The following is a 16,690-nucleotide window of genomic DNA, read 5'->3' as shown; positions in this document are numbered from 1 at the left end:
TCAACCGTAGTGTGTGACGTCAACACATAATGAAGATTATAGTAGAATTAACAAACCTCTAAACATCCTCTTGCGGTGTAAACTCTACAGAATAAAAAACAAGTTTTCCATTCAGGTGCACAGAGCGGTAAAGAAAGAGGGACGGCCAGAAATGACACTGTCAATCTTCTCTTTGATAAACAACATGTGCAAAAGCAGGCAATCAAGGTGGTGTTTGGAGCTTCACACACGACTGGCTTCCACTTACCCACCCTGCCCATCTTCAGACCAGAACGGCCCACATGACAACCCACACACACCACTAGCCATACCTCACCCAACTCTCTGTGTTTATCCATCAGCTTAAACCTGGCTGGGAGAGAGCCTGCGGTGGTAGCCGTCCTTTGTTTGGTGGCCGTTGGCCCAGACTGAAGGAGAAGAATGATTTAGACTCAGGTCATGGAATAATATCATTCGCTTTATGCCTGCGTTCTTCCATCATTCCTCTTCGCTGAGCAGAAGTCTCAAACTCCACACCCACCCTGTCCCTCTCTCACATACAATACAGATACAAATTTTACAGTAAGAACGTTATTTTGGTACATTGTGTGGATTAGCTTTGAATTTGTACTAGATAGTGTTGTATGCCAATGTTTGTTAAATATTCATGGTTTAACATACAACCGCATTTATTGAAATTAAATTATATAAAACATTTATGATAGCTTTACTCATGGTTGGGTAAAATATGGAGCCCAAAGGGTCCAATGGTTTATGCACAACCACTATGTAAAACACTACATGAATAATAATGATGATTATTATGGTAACACCATAATATTAATATTATTAATAATAATGATTAATACAAGTTTATTTGTATGATGATTCTAAAGATTTTTTATGATAACAATGTCTATATTATTATTAGTAGTAGAATTATTAGTATTATTTTATTGATATTATTCATTTTGGTTGTTAAAAGTCACAACAGCGGTTATGATTATGATTATGATTATTAGTAGAACGATTATGATTATGGTTATGATTATGATTATTATTAATAATTAACAACAGTTTGTTTTTATGACGATGATGAATATTATTATTATTATCATTATTTTTGTTGTTGGCTTGAGAAATATCATTATTATACATGCAGAAGCTCATACTGTACATATTCAATTGTTAAACATGTTGCCTTTTTATTTTGCTTCATTTATACATGCTCATATCTTCAGCAGCCTCCTTCCCAAAAAGCTAGATGTCAGAGAGAATTTGGTACAGATTTAGACAATGCGGTCTGAGGAATGTCAGACTGAACTGCATCGAGAGACGCTAGGGTGGGGGAGATGGGGGGAGACGTTCTGAAAAGAGATGATTACGGGTCGCCTGGGGACTCCTTCTGTCTGGTACCCATGAGAGAACGGGTTAAAAACACTTAGCCCTGGGGGGCCTGTTGGGGAAGGGGGGCTGTATGGATAGACTGAAGTAGGGGGTATATGAGAGAGGAGAGAAGGGGAACAGGCCTTCCCAAGGCCCCCTATGGATAATATGGACTTCTGAGAGTCTTTGCAGGGTCATTGTGTTTGACACTGGCTTGCCGTAGGGCTCATCCGTCGCTGCTGGCCTGGCGCCTGGTTCCTCTGAGGAAGACCCCAGCAGTGGAGCTGTCAGATGCATCTGTCTTTCTGTCTCTTACAGTTTATTGAACGCGTTCACGGCCGTGTCTACAATCTGCGTTTAATCTGCAGATTCATTAAAGTGTCGTTAATGCGATGAGAAGCCGGTTTCCTGGAGCTTCTTGAAGAATAATAATTCTAAAGCAGGACGTGAAAATAAATATATAGCTAATTTGAGTTAAAGAAATCAAACTATTATTCAAATACTATTTTTTGAGCAACAAACAGTTTCAATTTATTATTTTTGTTATTAACATACGCAAAATACAATGTATTGATCATTCATTTGGGAATATTTATACATGGCAATTTATACATTGCATATAAAAAATGTTGCACGAACATTTGCCAGTTTTTGCAAAACAGAGTTAGCAACATTTAATATTTAGTGTGGAGTTTTTGTCTGCATGTATGTGTGTACTAGAGCAATATCAAGATTGATGTAGACAGGCGTATAAATTGCCTATCATTGTCATTACAATTAATGTTCCCAAAATGATGAAGCTCATTTCCCAAAGCCAAAGGGCACAAATGTGGCCCTGGGGAAAACAGTCCAGACTTTTCATACGGGCATAGAGATGAAAGCTTTATTTTCCTTTTCCTGGTATCTGCCTAGAGGCTAGCTTGTGAACACATGACTGCCGCGTCTTTGTGTTTTTGTATATTTGCATATGTTTCCTGCATCTGTAAGATATAAAATTGGGCTTGTTTCTTGACTCAGGTCAATAGTTTAATTTAGGAAGAACAAATGGAGGCAAAGAGATTTGTACTATTCTGGGGCTTTTTTTTATTTCTCTGCGCTTGGGATAAAAAAGCAAAGCCTTCCGTTGTTTTTACGGAGATAAGTTTATTGTTTCTGCCACGGGGCACAGTGGGTTAGTACATGTAGTGGGAGTTGGTTTTGTTTGCATTTTATTTTAATGTATTTGTGTGCTTGCACCGTCCTCCCAAAAATACTATAAGGGTGTACATTTGACATGTAAAACGAGGTATATCTGTCAGTTATCAGTTTAATCTGCAATGACCTTTCCTTAGCCGTGGTCATTTTTCTTGCGCAACATTTTTGTCTGCCCATTCCCATTCACTTACATAACAAGAAAACACATTGATTTTAATATGCGTAATTCATCACAAACACTCTGCATGCTTACGTAAATTAGTTTAACATTTTGATTAATCTCTGCATGTGCGATTTTTCATGTCGAAGCGCAATTACTTCCTTTAACGGGTGGAAGACAGTACGGGCCTTATGAAGAATTATGAAAATCTGACATGACAGCTGTCTTCAATACTTCTGAATCCTCTGCTCACACATCCGCAGCCTTTAAGTCTCTGTAATCACTAATCATTCATGGCTAATAATATGTCAAAGTTGATTCACTAGCATCTTCATATAGCGTTTTGCGACCTTTCATTGATTTGCAGGCAGGAAAGACACAGAGTGTTAGGATTCGGCTTTTCCTTTTTCTCACACAGATGAATGGGTGTATGGATGAATGGAGCGATATCAAAGGGAATAGATGCCCTTGGTGATCAATATCCTTTATCACTGTCCCCTGCTCTTTCTCTTTGGAAGTGAACAGCCTATTACTTTGTGTTTAATGGTGTTTGTTGGGTCGTGAGGCTATTGATAGGTGCAAGTCATGGATATATCTCGGTGGAAAGTAAAGGTCATTCTGTTTATGTATGTCGAGCAGGGTTAATGTGTTTTTTTGGGCATATGTTTGTAGGGGACATAATGTGCCCTCTTTGTCCTTTTGTGTCGGTGGTTGTAAACACTGCAGATACAGTTTGGTAAGTTAAAGGGACAGTATAACCCTTGCCAAAAAAAAATCTGTCATCATTTATTTACCCTAAAGCAATTTTTTTTTGTTCTGATGAACACAGAGAAGGCATTTGGAAGAATTTTTGTAACCAAACAGTTCTTGGCCACCATTGACTACTATAGTAGGAAAAATAACAATACCTGTCAAAAGTTCCCAGAACTGTTTGCTTTCCTACATTCTTTGAAATATTTTCTGTTGTGTTCAACAAAATAGAAATTTGACAAGCATATCTTTCTACTAGTCATGTTTTGGATTTTTCATTTCAGGTTGAAATGGCTTTGAAAATATATGACGAAAAATCCCATACCTGATCCATTCCAAAGCAAATCATTGCAATATGTGCAATTTGTTATTTGTCTGGTACCACATCTTCCCCTTTTATAATATAAATGTAAAATAACCCTAGAAATCAAGACTTTATATGATGTATATGTACTTGTGTGATATGCATTTAAATTATGTAATATGTACGATTGTAATGGCCTGCCATTTTGTATCGCGGAGGAATTATGTACTTAGCATCTCACCGCGTCTACGACAATGCATTTTTCCTCTAACCTTTCTCTGTACTTTATAAAACAAGCTATTTCTCACTCTTTCTCCCTGCTCTCGGTGTGTAACAACATGTGCGATGCAAATAAAGGGGGTTGGAAAATAAGTATTGAATTTGGGCAGAGGCACTAAATGCCTGTCTTATCTGGTTCAAGTGGAAAATGATGGGCCAAGCTCCACTGCCCTACACCGGCACGTCTCCACGGCAACGCCGGAGCAGCTGAAAAATGGCATCCAGACATAGATGCCCCTTCATTAAATATCAACACAGCGGCTGACAGCAGAGATAATGGCCAATAGCACTGTATTACGTTGAAAGTAAATGAAATGCTCGTGGGACTGGCAGTCACGCCTCGCGCTGGAAATCAAACTGAGCAAAAGTACGGGCGTATATAAGCAGTTCTGTAATGTAGCCTTTCTGGATAACTCACAAACGGCTGGTTAGTGCTCAATGTATGCCTGCATGCTTAAAAAAACACACACCTCTATGTCAATGTTGTTGCCTTGGCATTTTATCGAACATATTTGGACACTATGTACATTTTCTTATTAGATTCAAAAGGACAGACGTCACAAGATATTCATTGTAATGAAAATGACAGGCAGCCCAGTTTCTGGCTTTTGTTCGAGCATGATCTGTTGTTTCTTCTTTGTGACGTTAAATTCATTGACATCCGGGCTTTCGCTGGTTACAGGGACTAACAAACGACTTCTCTTGTGTGTGCCGAAATTGCTGATGATTATCTGGCTCTCTTCCATTGGTGGAATCTCTCTTCTCCTCTCTGGCTCGCCGCGTCTCATTTTGAGGTGTAGTTTAGCCCGTCCCTGCTTTGCCCCCGAGATGACAGCATCGCTTTCCTTTGATGCCGCACTTGTTCTGGTTTTTCCGCGCCTTTCTTTTGCCTTTTTCAGGATTACATCAACCGCTCAGTGCCATTACACCAAATTACAGTAGTGGTAAGGCAGCCTTTCAGAGGGAAATGTCACAATAACTCTGGAGTAGAGATATGGGGACATTTTCAGGGAATGAAGATGCTGGTGAAGAGCTCATGTGGAAGAATCTGCTTTTCCTCTTGTGCTTATTGAATCCCTGCACTTAATATATGCGTGTGACATGTCATTAGCTGCATCATTACTCCTAAAAGCTAACAAAATCTCCAATGGTGCAGGAAATGCAGCTTCAGTACTGCATCCTCAACAGATTTGGTTATTTATAGGCTGTTTTACAAGTCGTTGAATATATCATTGTTTTAATATTGTATAGGGATATGACTATTTTTACATCTTCATGTTTTGATCCATCCATGAACCATGTGGTATATAAGGCACAGATATCTATTTGTCATAATGACCCGCTGATTCTGTTACTCCACTTATTTCACATCTGTTTACCAAATATACAGTATATAAGACATCAAATATTGATGTATATTAATAATTATAGTGTAAACTTAAAACACTGGGTGGAGAGTGTCCTGTCAAACCGTCCATTGTACAATATTATTTAAGAGGCTGATCTTGTATTACTGCAATAATATCACCATTTGATCTCTCTTAGTAAAGTCAAATGTTCTCTGTATTATTAAAGAAAGTTTATTTTTAGAAATCACATTCCCTTAATAGCATACCTGTGGTTATTTTGCTGATCTGATAACCAGTCAGAGCAGTTTATTATAAAAAATGATTACATTCATTCTTAAAAATAGCTTTTCTGCTGTTGAACTGACAGCGCTTTAATAGTTTTGTTTTCTTCTACTCGGATGGTCTCTCCATCCCAGAGCGTCATACCTGTAATTGAAAATATGAGAAAAAATTAATGAAACACATTTAATGCCGGAGATCAAAAAGAGCTGGCAAATTTAAATTAGCTGGGTATGAAATTGCTTTCGCTGGATTGTGAAAGCAAAAGCTTCAACGGTATCCTAAAGCTTTTCAAAAAAAGGAAAAACAGTTTCAATGGAATGGGACAGCGATGCTGATCTGTATGTAGCATGTAGTTTTACGTTTTCAGTAGTATATAAAGGAGGCAAGAGAGGAGATAATCTCATCTCTGACAGCTGGGCTGATGAACCCTTTAACTGGGAGGAGAACGCTTTTATCTTTTCATTTCATTTTCATACATGCATACAGATGAAAGCTTTATTTTCCTTTTCCTGGTATCTTCCTAGAGGCTAGCTTGTGAACACATGCCTGCCGCGTCTTTGTGTTTTTGTATATTTGCATATGTTTCCTGCATCTGTAAGATAAAAAATTGGGCTTGTTTCTTGACTCAGGTCAATAGTTTAATTTAGGAAGAACAAATGAAGGCACAGAGATTTGTAATATTCTGGGGCTTATTTTTAATTTCTCTGCGCTTGGGATAAAAAAGCAAAGCCTTCCGTTGTTTTTAAGGAGATACGTTTATTGTTTCTGCCAAGGGGCACAGGGGGTTAATACATGTAGTGGAAGCTGGTTTTGTTTGCATTTTATTTTTATGTATTTGTGTGCTTGCACCGTCCTCCCAAAAATACTATAAAGTGTACATTTGACATGTAAAACGAGGTATATCTGTCAGTTATCAGTTTAATCTGCAATGACCTTTCCTTAGCCGTGGTCATTTTTCTTGCGCAACATTTTTGTCTGCCCATTCCCATTCACTTACATAACAAGAAAACACATTGATTTTAATATGCGTAATTCATCACAAACACTCTGCATGCTTACGTAAATTAGTTTAACATTTTGATTAATCTCTGCATGTGCGATTTTTCATGTCGAAGCACAATTACTTCCTTTAACGGGTGGAAGACAGTACGTATTTAGATATATTGTATAATCAGTTTCAGTTACTCACAAGAACATATAACAAATTGTAAAGTAAATTTTACATTTCTGCATTCCTATACAGTGAATTAAATACAACCTACATTTTATATTTGTATAAAAAAGTGTAAATGCACTATGAATTATATGACCGTCATGTTTGCTTGCTCTGAAAAAGACCAACAGATGGTCGGATCTGGAATTCCTGTCTTCTCACACCCGGTCTGAGTCCAGAACTTCCCGCTGATTTCACTCCCACTCCTGTTCTAGCTAGTCACGTCACACACACGCACACAAGATCACGCACACTTCAACTTACTCCACATACCACAATAATAACATTACGTCATCCTTACCACGACCATATGCACATCCTCCGGTATGAGAACTCTGTTGTGACCTATTGTTCTGTCTATAGAGCAGCAAGCTTGAGTCAAGGGCATTAAGGTGATCTTCTGATGTACTGCAATCATATCAAGGAACATTGAATATTTTAACTTCATCTCTTTCTGTCTTATTCAGAATATATGTTTTAATTTTTCTACCAAGTGTGTAAAACAAGCCGACTGGCAGCCAGACACCTGCGGGAGGCAGACAGTCTGAGAGAGAGAGAGACCGAAAAATGAGAGAGAAAGCTAATAGTAGCAACCAAAGCTGCAGTAGGGAGGAGCAAGGCATTGAAGCGGAACTTGGACTGCGGCAGGCCTCTCTTACCCAGAATGTTCTCATAGAGGGAGATTTAAACACACATCAACAGAAACTAAATCCAGCTATTCTGTAACTACATCATTTAGTAGTGACAACAGCTCAGGTTTAGTTAAGCACTTCTTTGTTCCACAGGTTGCACTTTAATGCTACATTTGTTGAGCGATATACAGTATAGCCTAATGAAACTACCGAATGCATAGAATTGAGAAATCAAGTATTATTTAATTATACATTGTTCAAAACATAGTTTCATTTTAAAGGTTTATTTTTAAAACCTAGCTCAATATTTTGAGATTTTTAAATCATCTACTTTTGTCTTCAAGTATTACAGTAGATAAAACACTACCATCTCTATTAGATGAAACAGTGCTCATTTTAATTTTGTGGGAATGGTTTCTTTTTAATGGTTCCAGTGTATGAAATTTAGCGACATCTAGCAGTGAGGTTGCGTTTTGCAACTAAAGGCTCATTCCATCTCTCACTTTCTAAAGAAATTCGGTGGCCGACACAGAATTAAAATGTCTTTTTGCTGAATGAGATAACGATTTTATGAAACTCGCTCGCTTGTAGGGCAGTTTGTCCATTTAGGGCTACTGTAGAAACAACATGGTGAATTCCATGCTAGGGGACCCATGGTATATGTAGATAGAAATAGCTCATTCTAAAGCCCTGTGTTCCGGTTTATATTTTTTTCATAGGGACCTAAGATATTTACCCCCGTAAATTGACATCCGGATCTAGAATGTCTGTGTTTTTTCTCCCACCATCTGCGGAGAAAATCCCCGGCGTAACGTCTTATCACACACGCACATGAAGCGCTTCTGCGCACAGAGAGAAACAGTTCACAGACGGCAGAATGTGCATCCTTTTGGCTTTATTTTACAAAAGTACAATGTTTTGGGGTTATCGTGGATCCACGCAAACAAATCTAAACCCATTACATCTTCAAATGATATCATGATGACCAGATGATACAGAGTTTAGTAAGTTTCGGCTGTTAACGTGATCATGTAGATGCATCACGCGAACACGCACAACATATACGCACGCACAACATATACACACACACACAAGTCAGTAACTTGACCAGTCAGGATCGCTGCTTCATTACACAGAGAGGGAGATGATAAGATCAGAAAGACAAAAAAACATGTAAACATTCGATATTAGAATTTTAATTCTATTATAATTATTAAATACTTGCTAATTGTCATCTGACTGAACACGTGAGAAGTGCCTCTTCAGGCTTCACAGGATTACAAACTCACCCCAACACCGTGAATTTATGTTTGTCCAAATGCATGGCTTGTATCACCAAGGATCCGTGCACATTTTATTTTTACAGACGTCCTTTTGAGAAACAATTATCATCCAAATAGGGCTATATATATGGTAAAAAAAACATAACGCTTCATTTTGTAAGGTCTTTCAACACCTCTAAAGACATAGTTATGTTTATTATATTCCATTTCTGTGAATAGATCCTCCAAAACAATGACACACTTGACCTTTAAGTAGTTATAGGCTACTTTTCTTTTGTATACAGTAGTAGGCTAGCAGTGTACACGCGCCCATTATGCACTTCTGGCCCTCAGATCAGCGATTACACACCTGCCATTAGCCGTTCAATTGAGAGCAATCTAAAATCTTTGTCTGGAAATGAAGAAAACAAGCACTTCGATAACATCAGCCGTGACACAGCTATTCTCCCTGTGACTTTTCAAAATCAGTCCTCTGGGCTTGCAGAGCACACTAGACATATAATTGCAGCAGTGGGCGGGTTCGGTTGAGGTTTGATGCGAGTTAACAATTGAAGGTTATTGTATGGTTGTTAGAGTCCGGTGAGTCAGCAGCTGTCCGTGACAAGAGTGCAGCATGGACACCAGGGCCTCTCCAGGTCAGCCTGAGGGAGACGGTCCCCGGCCCTGCTTCTCTCTGTATTGATTCTCTCCGTCACCGCTGCATGATGGATGCTTAGGCCGGACCGTCTGAGAGCTCCCTCTGGATCTGCAGGGACAGATTAGCCCTAACACTACCCATAGTTGACAGACGAGAAGAGAGAGAAAGACTGATTTGCTCTCATTATTTACTCTATTGCGATGGGATCATCGTTTGATCATTTTAAAGATGGCTTGATTTTAAACCCAGATGTTGCTTATATCTAATAAAGAATAAGAAAAATACGTATATATATATATACAGTATCATATAAATTTGAAATCATGGCAGTCATTCTAGCATGTATCTCTATACAGGGGTCCATCTGTGTCACGGTGGGCTAGAGATCTGTGAAGGGCACTACAGCAAGTGGCAAACCGCAGTTTTGTTTTTTTAAGTTGAGAGGCCAATTGGGCGTAATGTTGCCTGCATCCTCACACACATGATTGACAGCTTGAAAGCTCTCACTCTGTAATGGTGTCCACCCCAAAACAAGCTGGATTTAATGCTTCCCTAACGACACAACTCTTCTCCACTGACACCTTTACGCACGAGCACGTCTAAGACCGATGCGCCACCGCAATCCTCCTCTGCGTATCGGAAAGAAAAAGGCATTAGCGAACCATTACAATTATGACCTGATAACAATCTCTGTCCCCAGTGCCAATTTGACTAATAATGATGTTTTCATTAAGATTTCATAATTCAGCACAATTGCTATCTCACGCACAGCCCGTAACCTCACCCCTCCTTTCTGTTGGCTCCCCTATTATAGAGGAGATTAAGTACCTTTGCCCCCCCTGAGGATTTTCATTAAAAATCTATACAGATAAGGTTTGTTTTGAAAGGAGTGTGGTGGAGAGATAGAGCTGGGGGAAATGTGCTACAGTGCTTGAGGTTTTTTGTTCGTTCGCTGGACTGTGCGATAGTTCAGATTACCGTCTGGGAAATGAAAAGAAGGAAAGATATGGAAATCTGTATTTTAAAGCTCGAATCCGTAACTTTTCGTTTCTGTCGTCTTCTGTGTTTGAAACATAAATTACAAATAATTACTAGAAATCATACCCGATAGCTTATTTTAAAAAAAAGTTTTTAAACTTTTAAACCTTCCCACCTAGACAAGTACATTCGATCTCAAGACCCACCATGATATTTTAAATGGAATAAAACACACATCCTGGTTTACAACAGCGAGCAGTTTTTATTTCATTTTTCACATGAATGAAATATACCCACGCACTTTTCCCATTGAAAGCTCTCGGTCGCTATCAGAAAGCGTGATTTTAGCGATCTTTCCTGCTGCTTCTTTACACACCATTTCCTCATCAATGTCTATTGATGCCGGCAACAGAAGCTCCTCTTCAATGGTGTGTGGCTTCTGGGATTTTGCGATTCGATGTGCAGCTAAAAATGAGGCTCGCAGTGCTTTTCCTGAGATGCTGGTTGTGCCTATATCAGTTTTTGCTGACAAAACTTTTATTTTTCTTCCCGAAGAAAAGTGCATGTAGTGCATCGTACGTTACCGACGTGAACACTTGACAGTTCAACACAAATGAATCGGATGATTAATTCAATGAGTCATTCAATGAATCCAGTGTTGATTTTGACTCTTGTGTGTGCGTGAATGTGTTTTAGGTTAAAGTCTCTTAAGAGTCGTTTGCTCATTATATTGTTTTGTTTCTTTCACCGTAATGTAAATTTAGCGGCAGCCAAGTGACTTTCTGCGACCCGCCTTTTATCACTATGCTTTAATTTATATTTTTTTTCAAAACTTACTGTTGTATTGCTTAAAAGTAAATATGAAATTGTTGTTTTTGCAGTATTTTAAATAAATAAACAATAAATAAATGCAAACAGAAAAATATTGTTATTTGGATTTTGGGAGAAATATTGTTTCTACTTCACTGAATGAAACAAAAATGATAATTTAACCTAATCACATACCTTTAAAATGTCAAGTCAGAAGAAAAAAAAATCTACGGCTGTTTATATCTGTATTCCTTTTTCACTTATTGACCCACCTACACTTGTGTATCCATCACATCATCCATTCTGCTAACTTTACCCACATCATACCGGACCAGTGTTGGATGATTCATATAAACTCTTCAAAGCTCTTCAAAGCTCAAGAGGAATGGTCAACATCTGGCAGCAGTCAAGAGTGGTGTCTTAATAAAACACTCTGTTTAATTCCTAATTGATCAGTACTCTCTCCAGTCACTTTGGCGGCGTGGCACGATCTCAGATATGCGGTTACCTCGTGGTCACAGTCAGGAGGTGGGAGATATGGTGTCAAGGAGCTATTCAGGAGCTCTCAGAAACACCTTGCTAACGGTAGACATCCTCGAGGGAGATCTAATGCATCTGTTGAGGTGTCAGCAGAAGCCTTCAGTGTTGCCTTGTAACATGAAGTAAAACTTATGTGGAAGTAGGGTAAGAGCCTGTTCAGCAGGGAGAAAATCAAGTTTGTTTTTCTACTTACAGTTGAGGATATCTGATCTGTTTTATGCTCTCAGGTGACGTTGGTGAAATATCCTCTTTGTTTTATACTCATTTTATCCTGGAATAAACGGCTTTGAGCAGAATGCCGACAAAAGATCTATGCTTGGTTGAATATCAGGTCAACTGACTCGATGGCAGACTTCATTCATTTCGAAAATACACCGTTTTTATAAACCCACTTGGCCCTCTCTAGTAGTCTTTACTAGCTAAACATTAAGCCCTGTCGGATTTTGTTCCGTACAGCCTAGCCAAATATTAATGGACTTGGGAATTGGTTCAGCAATGTGGAATTTGCACTTCGATGTGCCAAGTAAATCTACCTGCCACTGTTTGACACATTCCCATATTCCCATAGCCCTTCTTGTTATTCATTGGCATTTTAGGTTAAAGAGATAGTTCACCCAAAAATGAAAATTTACTGTCATGTTCTGACTCAGCAGAACACAAAAGAAGTTATTTTAAAGAATGTTGGTAAGCAAACAACAATGGAACCCATTGACTTCCACTGTATGGACACAAAACTGAGGCATTTCTCAAAATATCTTCTAGTCTTATGCAGGTTTCGAACAACATGATGGTGAGTAAACGATGACAGAATTGTTACTTTTGGGGGAACTATCCCTTTAACCCGTCTGCTGTACATGCAAGGACTCTATTGGACTGAAGCACCGGATTGTCGTGTTTGGTAACATAATGTTGGGACCAAATCCTTCTAATATTGGGCTACATAAAGTGCTACCATCTGGACCCCGTGTGCTTCCAATACGTTCCACTATGAGTCAAATTCCACCGTTATTAACCCATGAAGTTATTTCCATGTGAAGTTCATTACAGCTGGGCACCAGTCTGATGAGGAAATCAGCCCAGCATCCCTGGACTCCATTCAGTCTGATGTATTTCACTGCAGAAGTAGCCAAAATGTCTTTAGGCAGGTCTTTTAAAACAAATCCAGCATTCACTAATGCTGATTGCTTAGGTGGAACGTAGACTTGGATGTGTGAGATTTAGCAGGAATATATTAACCTCACAGTGGCCCAAGTGAGGTGCTGATAAATCAATCCTGCTATTAGTGCTTCTCCTAATGTAAATGTACAATGTTGTTTTAGAGGACTGTCTTTTAAATGTGTATTTTGGTCCGTTCTGCACCGCACGACCGTAGCTTCGTGATTAATAGACTAGATGACCAGAGGGACCATCTGTGAACTTATTTCCATAAGTGTGCATGTAGTAGATCTTCTCTGAATTCCAATGACCGGTGGGCCACAGGATTTTTTTTTATTCAGCCTGACATATATGCTACATTTTAGTATATTGTATTTTGTTGGATTACAATACCTTCTATAACATTGTATATTTTGGTCTTTAAGTCACACCCAATTGTTGTTTTGCCACAAATACAAATACCACATTTTAAACTGTATTTGAATGAATTAATCAAAAGTATAATTGAATAGGATAGTTTATTGCTTTGGATAATAGCGTCTGCCAATTGCATAAATGTAACTGTAAAAGCTTCATCATCACTTTGTGTGTTAAGGAAGCACTGATTCAAAAGCTTCATCATCACCTCGTGTGTTACTTCAGTTTTGGAAGCACTGACGTAAAGTGTTTTGAATTTCACAGTGAGTTTTGAGTAGTTATTTGTTAAAATAATTGTTTCATTTCAGATATTTTTTGCACTTTTGTATCTCATTAGCTATAATTACTTTGTATTAAGCTCCCCAGATATCGCCATTAAAAACACGTATCAATCATCTCTAAACACTGAAGAAACTGGAGGGGGCTGTGCAGACTTATGAGTCAGATGTGCTCATCAAACAAATAAAGGTTTAAAGAGAGAGATGTCATTGGAAATGAATGATCTCACTGATGGTCTCACCAAATGTATAGCTTAAGATCAACACTATCTAAACTTCCATCTATGTCTATAAGGATATCTTGCTTACAGTATTGGCTGACCTCAGCTCATAATTTTGTTTCATGTGGCCTGCTTTTATTTATACATTTATTCTTCAATGGAAAATTCTCACAACACAAGATTTTTCTTAAAGACGAGTGTATTCAGGTTGATTTTGTATCAAAACGTTCACCTCCACTCTTAATGTGTTCTCTTTTTTTATCAACACTGTTTTTATTGTTTTTTACATGAAGCCATTGGAATAACACTGACACAATTACAGGATATGGTACATTCCCTTTCCCCAAATACAAGATAATAATAATCCCAATCTTAATGTGTTCTCTTACAGCACGAGAAGAGAATGTGGCTACGTTCCGAGGATCTGAATACTTCTGCTATGACTTATCTCAGAACCCCATCCAAAGCAGCAGCGATGAGATCACGTTGTCCTTCAAGACCTGGCAAAGAAATGGTCTCATCCTCCACACCGGCAAGTCCGCTGACTACGTCAACCTGGCTCTGAAAGACGGGGCCGTTTCGTTGGTCATCAACCTGGGTTCCGGAGCTTTCGAAGCTATCGTCGAACCCGTCAATGGAAAATTCAACGACAACACCTGGCACGAAGTTAAAGTCACACGCAACCTCAGACAGGTAACGCTAAAGAGGCGGGAAGCTGGTGTTTTGTTCTCAAATTTGGTTGACAGAAGAAGACAAAAAGTGCAGTATTATATTTGAATGAGCCTTCCATGCCAACACAACATTTCACAACATTCAGTTCTTCTACCTTTATGTTTTTCTTCCTCAGGCAGTCACTCTGTCTGAAGCTATCAGCAGTGTGATGGCTTCAAGAGGCCGACTCTCTTACTCCTCTAGATATGCACCTCACTTCTCCAAATAGTCGCTCTTATCAGGGCGGTGGGGAGACGCTCCAACCAACCACAACGGTTCTATTTAACCACAGCCAATCCTTGTTGAACGTTTAAATCACTCCACCGCCGCATTTTAAAATATGTAAATATTTAGGGTGGTTTTGCCCCTCAGGAGTCAATGTCGCTCTTGTGCGGGCGTGAGGGGAGGTGCAGGTGCCCACGAGCGCGAGCTATTTTAGCTCTTATCCACTAGGACTGCATCATTTTTCCCTCGCTTTGTTTAATAGCTGTTTTACTTTCACATGCATTACAAACACCTTATACAATTGCCTGGGGAAAGTCAAAAATGACGTGAATCACAGCGAAGAGGTAGTTAGAGGTCACCGTTCATAGTAGTTAATAAAAGGCATGAAAATAAGATGTTACATTAAATGAGAGATTATAATGGAAGGTAGACATGTTTTGACAAAATAAATAAATCAAATAGGATAGTATTTCCAAGGATGTGGAGACCTTTTCATGGGAGTATTTGCTCACATTTTATTTTTTTACACAAATCCTTAATCTGTCAAAAACTTGACAGTCTTTGGATAAACCTTTAGTCCGGTTTATTTTTTTGCGTTCTCCCCAACTTCTCTTATTCTCACTCATATGTTTTGCTTTTCTCCTGATAACATTTTGTTCAAACCTGGACTAACCACTTACGTACCATTGACTAGAGTCTTTCATTTTACTAACCAGGACCTAAACTAACATGCTATCGGCTTGACTGCTCATCATGACTTCTTTTGAGTTTCCATTTTATTAACAACCCTTTTGTTCATTGTTTAATTTCCTTTCTTCCCCCTTTTCTCAAAGCATTCAGGTATTGGACACGCTATGGTAAACAAACTCCATTGTATGGTAGATATCATTTTTATTGTCCTTTTTTGGGTTTTCCGTGTGTTTCCCCAGCCCTCTTACTTTATCTTTTTTGGGGGTGACATGGCATCATGAAAAATAGACAAGCTGGGGTTTGTATTTCTGGGATATCTTCCTTTATTTCTAACATCACATTTTTTCTCAACAGCCTTCCATCTTTTTTCCTTTAAACTTCCTCTTCGCCCCAAGTTTTCAAAAGGCTTAGAATGGTTTTCTTTTTCAAAAACTGCCAGAGGCTTTCCAAAAACTCACAAAGTGATGGACAAACAGCAACATAAAAATAAATAAGGATGAATAATATAAGCAACATCAGCACGGGAGCTCTGACAGTTGATTCCAGTTATTTGCGCATGACACGCTGACCCATTCATGCATTAAAACATCTGGATCGGTCTGTTTTGCCCTCTGTTACTAATACCTAACATCTTGTCTGAGCAGCCACCTGCCTCGTATGTCTTGTCCTCTCTGTGTTGTGGTGAAGGTCACGACTTTATGTATCCTCCCTCATTACCCTCATGGCTTTCGGTTTGGTCGTGCTTAACATTGCATGCTCCTGCTTGATGAAGTTGGGCTTTTAAACATTTGCAGTCATGCATCTCTCACTTTTATTTGTAAAATATTGTTGCATGCTCATTTGTAGTGTTATTAATAAGATAACTAGCTCATTTTGGATGCATGCATATCTGTGTGTGAACTAACCCAATGTGCACTAAATTCGACCTAAAACAAGCACAAGCAAATTGTCCATGGTTTGTTACATAACGCCAAATGTCCCAGAGCTCATTTCTCTCACCATCAAAGATAAAGAAAATATGCCGCCAAATATTTTCTTTATCTGTCCTCGATCCAATACAAGACAAGAACGCTCTGCTTAAAATCCCGAAGTCCAGGTGCTTGGCACAGCCCTCATCCACCAAAACCAAAGCAAACTTGTCCTGTTTTTTGCTATTGTTACCAAGACATTTATGAATGGATCTCTCCCTCTCCTTTTTGTTGTTCATTCCAAACCAC

General features: G+C 38.8%; 1 protein-coding gene across 20 annotated transcripts in view; it reads left to right on the top strand.

The window, feature by feature from the left end:
- The window catches only part of nrxn3a (neurexin 3a), a 224,413-nt gene that overhangs the window by 30,571 nt on the left and 177,152 nt on the right, over positions 1-16,690 (top strand). For all 20 annotated transcript variants that reach the window (XR_008909167.1, XR_008909166.1, XR_008909165.1 and 17 more), the window contains one exon: positions 14,239-14,540. Coding sequence is in view for 16 of the 20 variants with exons in the window: in XM_056768558.1 (XP_056624536.1) it covers positions 14,239-14,540 (302 nt within the window). In the remaining 4 variants the exon portion in view is untranslated. The remainder of the gene's footprint in view (positions 1-14,238; positions 14,541-16,690) is intronic.

The sequence above is a fragment of the Triplophysa dalaica genome, chromosome 15 (genome assembly GCF_015846415.1).
Source record: "Triplophysa dalaica isolate WHDGS20190420 chromosome 15, ASM1584641v1, whole genome shotgun sequence".
In the NCBI taxonomy this organism is placed as follows: Eukaryota; Metazoa; Chordata; class Actinopteri; order Cypriniformes; family Nemacheilidae; genus Triplophysa; species Triplophysa dalaica.
The sequence above is the reverse complement of the archived record's forward strand: the minus strand, read 5'-3'. Positions and strand labels throughout refer to the sequence as shown.